At 37.9% G+C, this 18,958-nt stretch overlaps 1 protein-coding gene across 3 annotated transcripts in view; it reads right to left on the reverse strand.

Moving 5' to 3' along the window:
- Nucleotides 1–18,958, reverse strand: part of osbpl10b (oxysterol binding protein-like 10b) — a 259,812-nt gene that overhangs the window by 50,530 nt on the left and 190,324 nt on the right. For all 3 annotated transcript variants that reach the window (XR_006315905.2, XM_087978586.1, XM_043719213.2), the window contains one exon: nucleotides 148–646. Coding sequence is in view for 2 of the 3 variants with exons in the window: in XM_087978586.1 (XP_087834712.1) it covers nucleotides 148–646 (499 nt within the window). In the remaining variant the exon portion in view is untranslated. The remainder of the gene's footprint in view (nucleotides 1–147; nucleotides 647–18,958) is intronic.

The following is an 18,958-nucleotide window of genomic DNA, read 5'->3' on the forward strand; positions in this document are numbered from 1 at the left end:
ATTGTAGATATCAACCATAAATATATAATTTAATTCTTATTCTAAAGCACAGTCATTAACTAATAATTTCACATTGCAGCTTCTTAAACTTACCATAGCAATCCGTCCTTAACTTTAAAAAATTCTGAACTTGCAAACTGTTCTTACCTTCCCCCACCATGGTGACCCCTATGGACATGCCCATGAATTTGCTCTTGGTCCACACGTGTGCATTCACACAAATTTTCCTCTCCTTGCATTCACAGTAAAATCCAGAAACCGGTGGATGATGGGAAACTTGCTCTGCTGTAAATCTCACGCGGTAGCATTCTGTTGGGTCCTTGCTCGGCTCGAAGGCTTGCTGGGGTTTGGGCTGATCCTTGCCAAATGTTAAAATTCCATTGGCTGAAATGGATTTTACATTATTTTTTGGCACATCCCAAGAGCAATGAAACGTTTCTCCAATTATTGGATTATAGGGTTTCTTTGCAACTGCTCCCTTTCGGCCCTCATGGAAAGCAGTCAGGTAATATTCCACAAAACTGATAATCCGCTCTTCAGGTGTTATACCACTAGTGATTGACACAAAGATGTCTGCGTGGGCCATGAAATTTGCATACATTTCCAGCAGCGACCTTTTCTCTAATATAAAAGTTGGAAGTACCACCTGTGTTAAGAATGAACAAAGATAATCATTTAGCTCTTTTCACACTACTCTCACAAGATACCATGACAAAACTTCATGACATCTTGAACATGACTTATAAAATAATGAGGATCTTAACGTGGGCAAAATACAGATTTATTCTGGAAGTAGGGTGAATGAAACCATTGATGCTTCTATTGAGAAACTCACGACAAATGTGTATGGTATGTACCACAGGACTAATGAAAACAAAAGAATCTGGAAGATGGTAATGTACAAAATAATAAACAATTGGGACGGTTCAGATAGCTCTGAAGCAATTTTTCAGTTTTTCCCTGGTAATGGTATTACTGTCTGTAATCATGTGTTTTAATGCCATTTTTAAATTCTGTAATCACATTAGTACTGTACAACTCAGAACTCAATCAACTCCAGGTTTGTTGTGTAACATATCATAGATCAAAATGTAATAATTTAACCATCTTAGAGAATCACAGAAATGATTACAGCACAAAAGGTGGTCATTCGGTCATTGTGTCTGCACTGGCTTTCTGATTGAGCAATTCACATAGTACCACACCCTCAACCTCTGTCCAGGCCCATTCACATTCTTCCTTTCCAGGAAACCACTCATTTCTTTTTGAATGCCTCAACTGTATCTGCCTCCATCAAACACTCACATCGTGTATTCTAGATTATAATTACTGATTGTGTAAAAAAGTTTTCTTTGCATTGTCATTTCTCCTTTTGTTAATAATCTTACCTCTGGTTGTTGGCATTTCCACCATGTCTTCACATACAAAATAATGATGCATGGCTTTCCCCCCAAAATATTTTTGTGTTTGTGTATTTTTACTACCAACTGTTATGGAGCAAACCTCTATTGGGTATAGTTCAGGGTCATCTTGCCCAAGGAGGACCACAAGCTACTGTTGGGAGAATAAACATTGGTTCTTCTGACAGAATCCTGAGAGTTAAGAATCTACTTCATGGCCTAATTCATTCTCCAGTATGTTATCACCACCAAGGTTATTCTTTCTATCCTTTGCTTATGCAGCTTGGTAGGTATCATAGAATAATCTAATAACCACCATTTGAGTCAATTACTTTCAATATCTGCAAATGCATGGGATTATAAGGATGATGTCAAATGCAACCACAGCAGCACAAGGGAGGTAGAAGTAGTGTCCAGAGTTTCTAGAAAAAGGCCAGCAGCTCTCCTTGTGTTTACTGAACCCCTATTGAATAATGCTCAGTTTGGGTTCTACCAGGACCAGTTTCTAACCTTATCACAGTTTTAGTTCATGCATGGACAAAAAAGCTGACCTCCAAAGAGGTGGCAAGAGAACTGTCCTTAATATCAAATTTACATTTGACCAAGTGTCACATCAAGGAGCCCTAGCAAACTTGAGTCAATAGAAATCACCCAGAAACCTCTCTGCTGGTTGGAGTCATGCCTAACACAAAAGATAATGACATTATCTCTCTCAGAATCCCAATCATCAACACCCTGAGAGTTATCATTGATCAGAAATTGAACTGGCGTAGCCAAAAAATACGGTGGCTACAAGAACAGATCAGATGTTAGAAATCCTGCAATGAATAACTCACTTCCTGATTCCCAAAGCATAAGTCAGGAATGTGATGGAATACTTCATATATGTCTGGGTAAGTGTAGCTCCAACAACATTGAATAAGCTTGAAACCATCCTGGACAAAACAATCAAATTGATTGTCACAATATCCACAAATATTCACTCTCTCCACTACCAACACACCATAGGAGCAGTTTGCACCATCAAGATGCACCACAGAAATTTACTATGACTCCTTAGATAACACCTTCCAAACTCTCAACCACTTCCATCCTAAAGGACGAGGGAAGCAGGTTCAGGGGAACTCCATCACTGAATGTTCTAAATCACTCACCATCCTGACTTAGAAGTATAATGCTGTGTCTTCATTGTCACTGAGTCAAAATCCTAGAATTCCCTTCCTAATAGCATTGTAAATGTGAGACTACCATGGTTCAAAAAGGCTACTTATCACCACCTTCTGAAAGGCAGTTAAGGAAGAGGAATAAATGTTGGCCCAGCCAGCAAAGCCTATATTGCCTGAATGAATATTTTAAAAGGTTAGATAATTTTGATGTTTGGTAGCAATTTTCCAAAATTCCCGAGATTCTGGAAAGGTTTATGCAGATTACACAAATGTGACACACTGGTCCAGAAAGTAAGAAGGCAGCAGAAAAACAGGTTTAATGGTCATCATTAGGAAAACACTAATGTAACAAAGGTGTAACAGCAAGGCCTTTAGAAAACAATACAATCAGGCAATGTCAATATTACTTTGTGAAAGAGATATAGTAAGGCAATCTTATTAGAGTACTTTGAGGATGTAACAAGTAAAATAGATAAAAGGAAAACCAGTAGAAGTAATGCATTTGGATTTCAAAAAGGCACTTGAAAGAAATTCACAGCACGGATGGACAGGATAACTACAGAATAAAGACAAATGAGTAATTTTCTGTATTACAAACTGTAATCAGAGTGTCACAGGGATCAATGCTGAAGGACCGATTATTTTAATAAATTTGGAGACAGTATAAAGATAGGTGGGAAACGAAGTCAAGAATATTTTTGCTCGGTGAAGTATAAAGTGGAAACATTGGAGGTTGTCCATATTGGAAGGAAAACTAGAAAAGCTGAATATTAGTTAATTGCAATTTTAGAGGACAGGATTGTAGAAAGACCTTAATGTCCCTGTACATGAATCACAACAAGTAAGCTTGCAGGTACTGTGAATGTTGGCTTTCACTGCAAGGGTGACAAAGCAAAAAGTCTTGCAACAATAGTAGCGGACATTGCAGAGATCACTATTCTTAGCATTATCACTGCGCACCTTTTGTCACCTCATGTAAGGAGGGACATAGTTGCATTGTAAGCAATTCAGAGCAAGTTTATTAGGTTGATTCCAGAGTTGTAGGATTCAATAGAGCTTCAGTTGCTGTAAATTACCTCAGCAGAAAGTGAGGTGTTGTCACTCCAGCTTACACTATGCTTCATGCCATAGTGCCTTATGTTATTTGAATGAACGGCAAGCAGCATGACATTAGAATGTTCTCTTCTCATTTATCTGTCAATTTCTCCCCATCATTTATGAAAATTATACACTACCTGCAGGATGTAGCAAAGCCCTCAGCCCTTATCTTTTATGTAACTTAATATTCTTTTATGGGTGAGCTCACAGAATAACTTTCAGCAAATAATCAGAATTTTGCATTCAGCTAACAAATATAAAATGTAATTTATTTTCTTTTTAATCACCCACACCATTACAGTAATCTGGTTCTTGAGTTTAGCACATTACACGTAAATCTTCCTAAAGTTCTTACAAATATTTGTGGGAATATGCCCTTCAATAGCTTTTGAAATAATTTTTTGAGGGAAGAAAGAAAAAGCTTTAAAATGTTGTTCAGAAAGCAATGGCATTTAGAAGTTCACATAATAATGCTCAGACATACAATATTATATTGAATTTAAGTTTAACAAAGGCCTAATTTTTACTTCGAGCTATATTATTTTGTGCTTCAAAACAATTTATTGCAAGAAGGCAATTACTATGTAAAATTCCATGTACTTATGTTTGATACAATAAGTAAAATATTATAGTCTACATCATATAATTAGAAATACAAGAAGCTTTACAATGAATGAAGCACTTTTGAATTGTATTTTGGAATATCACAAAGGCAACAGCCAATTAAAAATGAGCAAGGTCCAGAAAGCAATAATATGATAATGATCAGATAATCTGTTATAGTCACACAAAAACAAAACACAACAAATACTGGAAATCTGAAATAAAATTAGAAGCATGCAGCAGCTTTTAACAAATTAATGCAGCGAGATGCAAAATTGATGCTGGCTAATCATCAGCTTAAAACTTCAACTCAGTTCCTCTCTGTCCAAATGCTGCCCAACCGAGTGAGTATGTAATAACAACTCTTTCTGGGAGTGGAAGAAGTCACTTCTGAGGTTTTACAGGAAGTGAGCAAGGCAAAGACTTCAGAATTGGTAAATGAGCTGGAGTTGGGGTTGCTTGTGTCTGTGAGGAAAGAAGGAACAATTGGGGTAATTGCGCAGCATTTACAATTGCCACGAATGCCATCGGAATCTTTGGAAATGGCTAAAATTCACTTGAAAATGAAGTGGCTTGAACATGAAAAAGAAATGAAACAGTTTGAATGGTGAATAAAAGCAGAGGAAAAGGAAAACGAGAGGAAGGCCCTAGCAGAAGAGATGGAGAAAGAGAGAGAAGAAATGGAGAGAGAGAGAGAGAGAGAGAGAGAGTTTTGAACTTGAGAGGTTAGAAATTAAAACTCAAAGTCGCCTTAAAACGGCAGAGACTGTGGTGAAAAATAGGAATAGTAGTGATAGAGAGCAATTCCATCTCAGCTAAAGGGCTGGTTTTAAATATGTTCAAGCATTGCCTAAGTTCGTCTAGAAGGATGTAGAAACCTTTTTCATTTCATTTGAGAAAGTGGCTAAACAAATGAAATGCCCGGTGGCCATGGGGATATTACTGATCCAAAGTTTTGAGAGTTAGTGAGGTATTTGCATCACTATCATAGGAAGTATCTTGGAAGTGTAATGAGGTGGAAAAAGCCATTTTAAGTGCATATGAGCTCGTACAGAATCCTAATGGCAATGTCTGAGGAATCTAAGGAGAGAACCTGGGTCAAACATACATAGAATTTGAAAGGATCAAAGTAATGTTGATAGACGGATAAGGACTTTGAAAATAGATCAAACATACAACAATCTAAGGCAAATAATTATTTTGGAGGATTTCAAAAATTCATTTCCTGAAGTAGTGAGAATTCGTGGAAGAGCAAAGAATTATGACTGCAAGATTAGCAGCGGAAATGGTAGATGACTACGAGTTCATAAATCAAAACTTAACTTCCAACATCAATTTCAATCTGTGGGGGATAGAAAGTGGGGAAAGAGAAATCCTCAGGAAAAGAAGATCTCATAAAAGATAGTAAAAAAGGGAACCCATGAGGGGGAAAGAGAAGTAAAAAACACCCATGGTTGGGGTGGGGGGGGGGTGAAGTGAAAAAAGTTCAGGTGTTTTCACTGCAATAAGTCTCAATATTGGTGGGTGAGAAAAAGCACTGGAGAGATAGAGGAGGGAAAACAGAATAAGCTAGTGAGTTTTGTTGAAATGGTAAAGGAAAGCACAGTGGATGCTAAAAAGCTTCACCAGAATATATAACCTGATTGAGAAGAAAGTGCCAGATCTTTTTTAAAGGATTTACTTGTGAGGGTAAGTTTTTAGCTCAGAAAGATGAAATTCTATAGCAGCAGTATCAAACGTCATACACACAAGAATTTGAGTGTATCCCAGAATGTTACCATCTTGAAAATGACATCTTGATGAGAAAATGGAGGCCATCACCTATATAGACAGATGAAAAATAGGTGGAAGTTCATCAAGTTGTATTGTTGGTGGGTTGTAGAAAGGTGTTGTAGGTAGCACATGAATTACCATTAGGTGGTCATTTGGGAGTGTGGAAACCTCAAGCCAAAATACAAAAACATTTTTATTGACCTGGATTGAGTGAGTAATGTGGTGGAAGTTTGCCAGACATGTCATACATATCAGGTAATTGGAAAATCTCAGGCAGTGATAAAATTACCACCCTTAATACCCATTCCTCCATTTTACAAGTGTGTTAATTACATAGGATACCTATCTAAAACAAAAAGTGAGAATCAGTAGTGGTTGACCATAATGGATGTGTCAAGTAGATTTCCAGAGGACATTCCATTATGCAGCATCACAGATAAATGGATTACAGAAGAGTTACTCAATTTTCTTTTACTAGATATGGGCCACCCTCTAATATACATCCAAATCAAGGGTAAAATTTTACATGAAAATTATTCAAGGAAGCAATGGACAGTTTAGGAATAAAACAATTAACATCCACTGCGTACCATGCAGAATCGTAGGGAGCATTAGAATGGTGGCATCAAACTTTAAATACCAAGTTGAGGGCTTATAGTCAAGATTATCCAGAAAATTGGGATAAAGGAATTCCATTTATACATTTTGCAGTTAGGAATGCATTGAATGAATCAACTGAATTCAGTCCATTCATATTAGTTTTTGGGCATGAGATAAGAGAACCACTGAAATTAATTAAAGAAATATTGGTGAGTCAGAGACCACATGTTAGGGAAAGATTAAACAGAGCTTTTGGCAAAACTTAAGAATATAAATTCCAGATTGTTTGGATGGAGCTTATTATTGCTGCCATTCAATTTGAAAATTATACATGTGGCAGGACAAGAGAACATAATTGCTTACACATTGCGACTTTATAGAAGGAAAATGAAGGTGTTCGGTGGCAGGTAAAACAGACTGAAATGGACTATAGTGAATGTTTGTATGCTTAGAGTCAAAATAATGTATATATATTGTAGTGTACTAATAGCCTAAGACAAAAGGCTTTTAAAAATGAGGCCATCTTTCTATATTGATGGTTGATTCCTTTTTTCAGTCACAGGGCAGGGAGAGAGAGGTGCGACAATTTTATGGCTTTAAGAGATGTATTTTATTCTTTTGTTTTTGCAGAGAGATTTTAAGATAGAGATGTTGAGCCTCTATTTAAGGCAATAAAGTAAACAGCTCTGGGATTTAAGGCTCTGGGGTTCTTTTCTGATGTAAGAATAACAGAAGCAGCCTGAAAATGTAAGGTGAAGCTCAGACAGAACCTGGATATTTAGTTTGTTGTTTTTTTACACTTAGACACACACACAAGTCTTGATGATTTTCCTCCTGGACTGGAGAATTCCCTGTGAGGCGATCTATTTTTCTGAACTTGCCTTTGTGTTTATGGAATGTTACTATATTGGAACAGTTACTGTTTAATAATAGAATACTCTATTATTCTGATTTTCAATAGAGTTAAGTTATTCCAATTTCTTCTTTCTGTTGTGTATGAATAAAGTGTTTGCTTCAAATTTTCTAGTTTGACCAGTCGCATTGCCTCTGGAATGTAGCACTTACCTTTAAAATATAAAGTAGTTAGGGTCTAGACTACTTTGTGAGTATTTTTTGGAGGGGATTTGGTCTGGTCCATAACATCAGACTATTATCAACTGAGGTAATATGTGCAAAAGTGCAGAATATCAAAGATTCATTATGCCAAAAAGATCACTGAACCAGTCAAGTCTATGCGGGTGCTATGTAGAGCAATCCAGTCATTCCATTCCCTAGCTTTATTCCTATAGTTTATTTACTTCACAAATATCTAATTTACTTTAGAAATCATTTATCATGTCTACTTCCAGCTTTTTAAGCAGCACATTTCAGGTCATTACCATGAGTTGCATATTAAAAAGTTCTTCCTCATAGCATTTGCTGATGAAAACCTCAAGTTTGTGTCACTTAATCCTTAAGCAATCAGCAAATGGAAATAATTTTTCTTTATCCACCTTATCTATCATAACCCTGCATGTGCCCATTAAAAAAAGTTAAACTCTTGCCAAATGCCATCGTCTATCATTTCCTCGTCAAAAAAAAGTTACCAGAATTCAGACATTTTCTATCTTAAAGTCAATTATTTATCAGAGCTGACTTTGAACCTCTGATTCCTTGAAGTTAGCCAATAATAAAAACAGAATATCTGGAAATAGCTGGTTTCACTTAATCTACTAAAAAAGAAAGAGTTAACTTTTCACATCTGTGACCTGACCTCTTTAGTAATGTCAGTCCAGTGAAAATATTTGACTAGACCCTGAAGAACTCTAATTATCTTCTTTGAAATAGCACCATAGAATTTTTGAATCCATCTGTATGTACACATTGTACTGGATGAATGGCAACATCCTCAGTCCTCAGCCTGAATCATATTGTATTGGGCTGCTGGCTTGTGGTTGGTGTTTTTTTTTTACTGTCAACAATTCTTTTTAAGATGAGTCCAATGAGAGCCATTGTCATAGAGAAACAGCAAGGAAACAGACCCTTCAGTCAAATTCAATCATGCCAACCAGACATCCCAATCCAATCTAGTCCCACTTGCCAGCGCTTGGCCCATATCCCTCCAAACCCTTCCTAGTCATATACCCATCCAGAGGTCTTCAAAATGTTGTATTTGCACCAGCCTCCACCACTTCCTCTGGCCGCTCATTTCATATATCCACCCTCTACATGAAAAAGTTCCCTTAGGTCCCTTTTAAATCTTTCCCCTCTCACCTTAAACCTATGCCCTCTAGTTCTGGACTCTCCCACCCAGGGAAAAGTCCTTGTCTATTTACCCCCTCAATGTCCCTTATGATTTTATAAACCTCTATAAGGTCACCTCTCAGCCTCTGATGCTCCAGGGAAAACAGCTCCAGCATATTCAGATTTTCCCTATAGCTCAAACCCTCCAAACCTGGCAACATCCTTGTAAATCTTTTCTGAACCCATTCAAGTTTCACAACAAACATCTGACTGGAGGGAGACAAGAACTGTACACAATATTTCAAAAATTACCTGTACAACCATGACGTGACCACCTAATTACTGTACTCAATGCTCTGATCAATAAAGGAAAACATACCAAATGCCTTCTTCAATATCCTATCTACCTGTGACTCCACTTTCAAGGAATTATGAAATGTCTTCTTAACCCTTTAATTCAGAGTGATAATTATATCAGTGATTGAGGATAAACAGGTAGAGAGTCTCAATGAGAAGGGGAACATACCTTGCACAAAAAAAGAATTTATTGCATGAATGCAAGAGGTGCAATGAACATTAACTAGTTGAGTCTAATTACAACTACGAGGAGCCAGAGACAATACTCGTTTCCACTGAGAGCTGAGGGAAGAACAGTGATTCCTTTGGGGCCAAGGGGTTCAAGGTAATCACAATGGTTCCTAACCCGAATTCATGAACAACTGATACTAGATATCGATGTTACACTTTAAATTAAAGAATGAAACATTTATTATTAATACAGTAACTTTAACAGAACAATGTTATACAAGGTAATCTAATTAATGTCCATTTCTTTGATTCGAGCCCCGCTCTCACATAGACACACAGTGTGAGGATTAAAAGAAAAAAATGAAAGAGATGTAACTGGCTAATTCACTTACGCAGGTACCAAAATGTGTAGCATCACAAGCACTTGGAATTGTATCTTAAAACTCAGATTCTTTTTTTACTTCTCAATTTACTCTCCATGTCCCTTATGATTTATAAACCTCTATAAGGTCACCTCTCAGCCTCTGATGCTCCAGGGAAAACAGCCTTTCTACATTACATAAATCTTGAATATTTTTGTGGGTTGCGCTTCGGCGGGGCGGTGTGGACTTGTTGGGCCAAAGGGCCTGTTCCAACACTGTAAGTAATCTAATCTAATCTAACAGTCTTCTGGAATTCATTTCTTTCTAGTATCCCAACTATTCTCCAAAGTATGAAATTTCATAACTTTGATCTAAGATAATCTTCAAATTTTATTTAAAAAACCTTATGACTATGGATCTCTCAGCTCAAACGTGGTATTCACTTTATTCTCAAAGCCAAATATTTTCTGGCAAGTGCCATGAGGGTCACTGTAGACCTTTTTCGTTTAGCTTCAAGATAACCAAATCATTCAGCTTCTTTCTACCTCTCAAATTTCAAAGTTAGCTCAAACCACACCCATGTTCTTCTCAGGGAACAGTAAAATTATGACTATACCTGCTTCAAGTGAAAGTTTTATGAAAATTTATTTCAATTTGTTCCCCCAACTCAATGAACTAAAGCCTAACAATAGCAAAAAGTAAGCGCTTTCTGTGAGGAAATTAAACAGAAGAACCTTCTGAATTCCACATCTCATCTCTATGGTCACCTGGCATGCCTGGGATGTTCCAAACAGTAATTTAAACAGTAATTTAAATTACTTTTACCTTAAACACAATGCTTTGTTTCCATGCCTTATGAATAATTTATATTTCAAAAGGAATAAGATTGCATCTCTATCCAGACTTGCTGGGTCCTATTAAGGACAACCACCCAACCAAGTTTTCCATTTGATTCCTTTTTTTCATCTGGAACCCACATGATTTTTTTTATTGGTTAGATCATTGTCGACTTGTTGACTCTAAAGAAAACCTTAAAGATAGGTCATTCGTTATTTAGGTGTCTGTCAACTTTGACCATCTCGAGTAAGCACAAGCCACCTTTTAAGTGTACTTTAAGCTAGTTTGGTGTGCAGATGGAACCTTCTTGCTCATAGTTACGCCTAACTAATTGCATTTATTGCTTTCATACAATAACCTTGTTATGCAAGGCAATTGTCTTTTGTTATGAAGATTCTTTTGTGGTTTACCCTGTAAACTGATATATCAACAGACAAGATTCAGTTAAGGCAGTCCTCCACTTTTCCATCAGGGATCTGGAGGAGAGTGTACAGGTTAAGTATATTCACTGGGGATCAGGTCACCTATAGTTTTTGTGGCCTCAGGGAGAGTGCATTCCACATTTATGTTAAGTATTTTTATTTGCTCCAAACTTTCTTCAAAACATTGACTATGGACCTCTCAGCTCAAACCAGAGATTTACTTTCTTCTCAAAGTCAAATATTTTCTGGCACGAGGCTGGTTACCTTCTGCCATGAGGGTCATTGTAGACTTCTTCCTTAGACGCAAATTAACCAAATCATGCAGCTTTTTTCTATTTCTCAAATTTGAAAATGAACTCAAATGCATTACCCAATAATAGAACTGATCTTGTTGGCTGAACTCAAATAAAATATAAGCTAATATATTCAAAGTTTGTGAGAAGATTTGTAGCTCGGGTGCTCGTTGCTGTGGTTCTGTTCGCCGAGCTGGAAATTTTTGTTGCAAACGTTTCGTCCCCTGTCTAGGTGACATCCTCAGTGCTTGGGCGCCTCCTGTGCAGCGCTTCTGTGGTGTTTCCTCCGGCATTTATAGTGGCCTGTCCCTGCCGCTTCCGGTTGTCACTTTCAGCTGTCCGCTGTAGTGGCCGGTATATTGGGTCCAGGTCGATGTGTTTGTTGATGGAGTTTGTGGATGAGTGCCATGCTTCTAGGAATTCCCTGGCTTTTCTTTGTTTGGCTTGCCCTATAATGGTAGTGTTGTCCCAGTCGAATTCATGTTGCTTGTCGTCTGCGTGTGTGGCTACTAGGGATAGCTGGTCATGTCGTTTCGTGGCTAGTTGGTGTTCATGGATGCGGATCGTTAGCTGTCTTCCTGTTTGTCCGATATAGTGTTTTGTGCAGTCCTTGCATGGGATTTTGTACACTACATTAGTTTTGCTCATGCTGGGTATCGGGTCCTTCGTTCTGGTGAGTTGTTGTCTGAGTGTGGCGGTTGGTTTGTGTGCTAAGTCCTAGTGGTCGCAGTAGTCTGGCTGTCAGTTCAGAGATGTTCTTGATGTATGGTAGTGTGGCTAGTCCTTTGGGTTGCGGCATGTCCTCGTTCCGTTGTCTTTCCCTTAGGCATCTGTTGATGAAAATGCCTAAGGGAAAGACAACGGAATGAGGACATGCCGCAACCCAAAGGACTAGCCACACTACCATACATCAAGAACATCTCTGAACTGACAGCCAGACTACTGCGACCACTAGGACTTAAAACAGCACACAAACCAACAGCCACACTCAGACAACAACTCACCAGAACGAAGGACCCGATACCCAGCATGAGCAAAACTAATGTAGTGTACAAAATTCCATGCAAGGACTGCACAAAACACTATATCGGACAAACAGGAAGACAGCTCACGATCCGCATCCATGAACACCAACTAGCCACGAAACGACATGACCAGCTATCCCTAGTAGCCACACACGCAGACGACAAGCAACATGAATTCGACTGGGACAACACTACCATTATAGGGCAAGCCAAACAAAGAACAGCCAGGGAATTCCTAGAAGCATGGCACTCATCCACAAACTCCATCAACAAACACATCGACCTGGACCCAATATACCGGCCACTACAGCGGACAGCTGAAAGTGACAACCGGAAGCGGCAGGGACAGGCCACTATAAATGCCGGAGGAAACACCACAGAAGCGCTTCACAGGAGGCTCCCAAGCACTGAGGATGTCACCTAGACAGGGGACGAAACGTTTGCAACAAAAACTTCCAGCTCGGCGAACAGAACCACAGCAATAAGCTATATTAACCAAGGTCCAATCTTCACTAGACATGGGTGATGTTCCTTAGGGGTGGAGGAGTGCAAATATGGTTTCTTTTATTTTTAGGAAAGGTACAAAAGAAATGACAAACAATTATAGGCCAGTTAGTCTTATTTCAGTGGTGGGCAAATTATTAGAATCAATCCTGGAGCTGGGAGAAACTATCACTTAGAAGTGCATGGACTAGTCAGGAATAGTCAACCTAGCTTTGTTAAGGGAATGTCATGCCTTACAAATTTGATTGAATCCTTGAGGAAGGTGACAAGGTGGATCGATGAGGGTAGTGCAGGGGATATTGTCTATATGGATCCTAGTAAGGCATTTCACAAGTTCCCACATGGCAGATTGGTCAAAAAAGTAAAAGCCCACGGAATACAGGACAATGTGTAAAATTGGATCCAAAGTCAGTTTTGAAACAGGAAGCAAAGGACAATGGTCAATGGTTGCCCTTGCGAATGGAAAGCTGTTTCAAGTGGTGTCTGCAGGGTTCAGTATTGAGACCCCTGCTGTTTATTTTATACATTAATGCTTTGAACTTGAACAAGGAGGCACAATTGGAAAATCTGCAGACGATACAAATATTGCCCATGTAGTGGACAGTGTAGAGGATAGCTGTAATTTCCTCAATGATATAGATGGATTTATGGCGCGGGCAGGGAAATGGCAGATGGAGTTCACCTCTGCGAAGTATGAAGTAATCCATTTAGGGAGATCAAACACTAAAAGGGCATACACAATAAAGAGGAAAATGCTGAAGGAATAGATAGGCTGAAAAATAGCAGATCAAGTTCAATTTGGATAAATGAGGTATTGCAATTTGGTACAACAAACAGGGGCAGGACTTATACAATTAATGATAGCTTTGAGTAGTGTTGTAGAGTAAAAGGACCGAGGGGTTCTTTTAAGTTTGCAACACATATAGGAAAGGTGGTTAAAAAGACATTTTGCACACTTTGAGTTGGGAAGTCATGTTGAGGTTGTACAGGACATTGATGAGGCCTCTTCTGCTGTGTCCAGTTCTGGTTGTCTTGTTGTAGGAAATATACTATTAAGCCAGAGAGGATTTAGACGAGATTTACCAGGCTGTTTCCAGGTATGGAAGACTTGAGCTATAAAACAAAAAAGGCTGGGACCTTTTCCACTGGAGCATAGCAGATTGAGAGGTGACCTTATAGATACCCTACAAAATCATAAGGAGTACAAGTAGGGTTAATGGTAGGTCTATTTTCCCGAAGAGGGGGTATTTCAAGATTAGGGGCCATAAGGTGAGAGCAATTTAAGACAGACAAAGGAAAAATGACTTACACAGCAGGTGGTTCACAGGTAGAACGACCCTCAGGAAGTGGTGGATGCTGGCTCAGTTACAATGCTGAAAAGACAATTACATGAATAGGAAAGTTTCGAGGGATATGGGTGTCAGGCGCAGCCAGGTGGGACTAGCTTAGATTGGGATGATATTCAGCATGGACTGGCTGGACCAAAGAGTCTGTTTCCGTGCTGTATGACTATGAAGCAAGAGATCTTGGCATATAAGTGCACAGGTGCCCAGAGGTAGCAGTACAGGTAGCTATGGTTGTAAAGGCAGCGTATGGAATGCTGTCCTTCACTGACAGAGATATAGAATACAAAAGTAGGAATATAATGATGAAACTGTATAAGACACTGAGGCCACAAGTGGAGTAGGGTGTACTGGTCTGGACACATTACAGGAAGATTGTAATTGCTCTGGTGAGAATGCAGAGAAGATTTACTACGATGTTGCCAGGGCTGGAGAATTATAGCTACAAGGAGAGATTGGGGTTGTTTTCCTTGGGACAGAGAAGGCTGAGGGGTAACATGATTGAGGTATACAAAATTGACAGAGATAGAGTCGACAATGGAACTGGATTTCCTTGACAAACAGTTCAAAAACTAGGGGTCAGAGATTCAAGCTAAGTTGCAGCAGGTTTAGTGGGAAGGTAAGGAAAAACTAGAGGGTAGAGATCATCTGGAATTCATTGCCTGAGTTGGGCCTTGGAGGCAGAGACCTTCAACTCCTTTTTAAAAAATACCTGGATCTGCACCTTAAGTGCTGTAAGCTGCAGGGTTTCGGACCATGTGCAGGAAAATGGGGTTATAAAGACCGTCTGGATGTCTTTGGGTCAACACGGAGAAGATTGACTGAATGGCAGCCTTCAGTGCTGTATCATTTCTATGGTGCTAAGTTTACAATTAAAATCATGTTTACACATGAATTGCTTTTATTATGGAATTGTTTTAGGATGAACATTTACTAAGTTAATATATAAGTAGTTGCATAGCAGTGATAAAGGAGATATGCAGGTCAGGGGTCTGTGCTCCAAGAATATATAGAATGATATTCTGATAATAAGGTTGCCCCATATTAGCATGCTCTTCGACTACTGCGGTCAATGTCACATTTTTGCTGGATTGCAGTTTTCATCATTAAGTAGAGATCAAACTTGTAGATTCAAAGAATCCCTGCAGTGTGGGAGCAGGCCATTCAGCCCATCAAGTCTACACTGACACTCTGAAGAGTATCCTACCCAGTATCACCCTGCTATCCTATTCCTGTAACCCTGCATTTCCCATGGCTAATCCAATTCAGCCTGCACATCGCTGGAGACTATGGGCAATTTAGCGTGGCCAAGCCACCTAACCTTTGGACTGAGGGAGCAATCCAAAGTATCTGGGGAACCTGTGCAGACACGGGGAGAATATGCAAGTTCCACACAGACAGTCGCCTGAGGGTGGATTCAAACCCAAATCCCTGGCGCTGAGCCAGCTGCGCTTACCACTGAGCCATCCTAAATTGATATACCTAAATTCAAATTATATGCAATGACAAATCACAGTAGTTAACATATCAAACACACTGCTGAGATTTGCAAATTGCAACTCAAATTATGCATCTAAAATTATGCATTAAACTACTAAACAGAATGTAATATTGCTCACCTGTTGAACACCTCCCTACCGTAATGGGTAAGAGGAAGAAAAGGAATATGCTTTGGGCTTAAAGACACTTCAAGAGTGAAGGTGCGTAAATCGAGGGGAATGCTAAAGATGGAAACACGAGGCAAGGTGAACCTGCCAGGTAGATGGTAATGGGAATAAACATAGAAAGTGATGTGAATTAAGGAGACAGTAAAACAACCATCACAGAGGTATGCAAAGTACACAGAGAGCAGCAACAACCATAAACTGAACATCCATTGTGAGAATTATAATCATGACGTGATTAAAATACAATCTTATTTATAATCCTAATGATTTTTATTTTTGTTTAAAGACATACATCAGATTGCATTTTAAAGCAAAACAATTATCACCACTCTTGCAGCATGCACCAGATTTAGGAAGAGATAACAGAAATGAAAAAGGAGTAAATGTTAAGGAAGTACAAACTCTTTTAAACATTTAAATTTTCTGTTTAATTGCTGTTGTTTTTCCCTTAACAACTCTAATTTATTTTTATTGTTGTTAGATCACATCCTTTAAAGGTTTTGTTTCCTGATCCATTTCCTGCTCTTCATTTAATTTTCTTTCCCCTTGTTCCATCTTAAGCAATCAGACAATCTTCAATGTCTGCTTCATTGGCATATCAAGCATATTGAGCAATGCAATAGTAGATGGCAGGTAAGTATTCATCTTATCAAATAAGCATGCATTAATCAAAGATGTCAAGAGGAAGGAAATAAAGTGCACATTAAATGTATTTTTATTTAAAATACAAATCCCAAACTTCAAGGTGCAACATTGCAAAAAGAAAATAATCTACAGAGATTACTAACAACTCTTTCCTCGTCCACAGTCACTCACTGCATTTTTTGCCAAACTGAAAATAATTTTCACAGTCCAACCACTCACTTAAGAGGAATGAAACTTTCAAATCAATACATGGATAAATCAATTATATTTGATTCTCCTTCTCGGAGTATTATAAGGCTTTATTGATTTCAGTTCAATTTGCAATGATCATTACAATATTCAGCATTATTTTGCATTACATATATATTTAACATTGAACGATTTGGGGGAATTGTATGATTTTTTAAAAATATGGCCATTCGAAATGGCATACCTATTTTCAAATAACCTTGACAAGATATTTTTGAACCTAGGATTTGCACTGTCCAAAGTAACAAAGGCCGCTTCATGGTGCTCATATTTATTCGAGGTTGCAGCCAAAAATTTGATTTGATTTATTATTGTCACATGTACCGAGATACAGTGAAAAGTATTGTTTTGCATGCTAACCAGACAAATACCTTACAAAAGTACATCAGGGCAATAGAAGAAAAAACAACTGATGTATACTGTGGTTTAGATTGATTTATGGTTTTGAGATAATGTGTTTGAATTTTTGAGATAATGACATGTGGGTTTTTCTGTGCGTCTGAAGGAATTAGTAACTGACTTGAGTGTCTCCATAGCCATGCTGAATTTTAGGAAAGCGTATGAGTGCGCTAATTTTCAGAGCTAACTTTTTTTGTTTACCTTAGGTGGGTTTATAACCTAGAAGATTCTGTCAGACATTTATGAGCTTGGTCTTTTGTTCCTGAGGGAAACACTCATTGCTTAAAAGAAAGACTTTTAAAGATTTACCTTAATTTTTGGGCAGTTCTGCTGAAGATTGTGCATTTAAAATAGTTTGAGAAAAAGGAGGAGTTATTTTTGTTAACACAACATTACCTTAGAGTAAGGAGTTAAATAACCACACCGGACTGAAAAAGTTTGGATACATCCAGAAGAGATAATTTGAAGGTTAGTTTGTTTAAAATCAGGTGTATAACAACTCCAGAAAGAAGTCTCAGATTTTCAAGTCTGGGTGCTGAAGTCAAATTAAATCCAGCAAGATGTGAGATAAAGGATTTTTCTGCTGCAGGTACTGTACAAGGATGCCTTAGGCTATCATACAGAACTGTTTTTGGATCTGTAAATAAGTTTTTTTGGGATTAAGATTATATTCCACCATGTGTTTCAAAATCTAGCCCCATGTGGATTTCATTTGTGAAAGCATACAGTAATTTGATGTGCTGGGCAAATCAGAAAATGACTTGAATTTTAAATAAATCATGGAAAAATGCACTGGCAAATAGAGCATTTGAGCAAACATTTGAGAAATTTGTGTTATGAAACATGAAGATATTCAATATTATTCAACAATTGCTGGTATACATCATATACTTTGCAATTATCAAAACCACAGAATGTTAACACCACAGAAACAGGTAGTTTAGTTCATAAAGCCTGTGGGGGCATTAATCAACATCAGTTATTGAGAATAATCCCACACGTCTATTACTTCCTATACCCAATTCCTTTGAAAATAATTTAGAACTTGTTTTAACCATTTGTAACACACAATACACTGTAACCTTGGCGTTGCTTGTGATTTTATTAAATTTATGCCCTCCCGTTTTGTCACTGATCAATACAAATCAGCAATCGCTATTTACCCTACTATAAATATATGGTCACCTCTTAATCTAATCAATTCAAGTTCAAAATGCCCTATCTAAATCTCTCCTCACAATTGTAATCTATTACCTCTAGCAACATCCAAAACTGCACATGTTCCATTGCTTTAAAAATAATTCTTCCAAAAGCAGAATGCAAGATTCAAACAGTTATTGAATTAAAAACTTATTCTTGTTCAGTATCACCACTTTTTTATATTTCTAGATACAAAATCAAAGATTCTTTTTATGGCCTTATCTACCTTTACACATGCATTTGCATGCTAAAATACTTCCATTGTACTTATAACTTTTCCCCACAAAATGCATTTACTGTATCATTTAGAACATGTTTTATATTGCCCATTCTCCTTATGAGTTAGAGCAATTTTCCAGATCAAATTGATATCATGTGTACTTTTAGAAAATAATCCTTGAATTTCAAAGTCCAGAGCATTTAGTGTAACAATATATATTATGGACACATCACACTTTTCCATTGAAAAACTTCCTTTCAAATGTTACCCTTTGTTCTGTTGCCTTCATCCATTTTTCTTTTTATTTAATTAGATTTCTCTTATATTAATATATGATACTTAACAAATATTTTCACCTCAGCTGTTGGGTATGCCTCTTGTGCCTCCTTTACATTGAAGAG

This window comes from Chiloscyllium plagiosum, unplaced genomic scaffold, assembly GCF_037043375.1.
Source record: "Chiloscyllium plagiosum isolate Xiang-an unplaced genomic scaffold, Cpla_swu_hap1 HiC_scaffold_34, whole genome shotgun sequence".
Classification (NCBI taxonomy): domain Eukaryota; kingdom Metazoa; phylum Chordata; class Chondrichthyes; order Orectolobiformes; family Hemiscylliidae; genus Chiloscyllium; species Chiloscyllium plagiosum.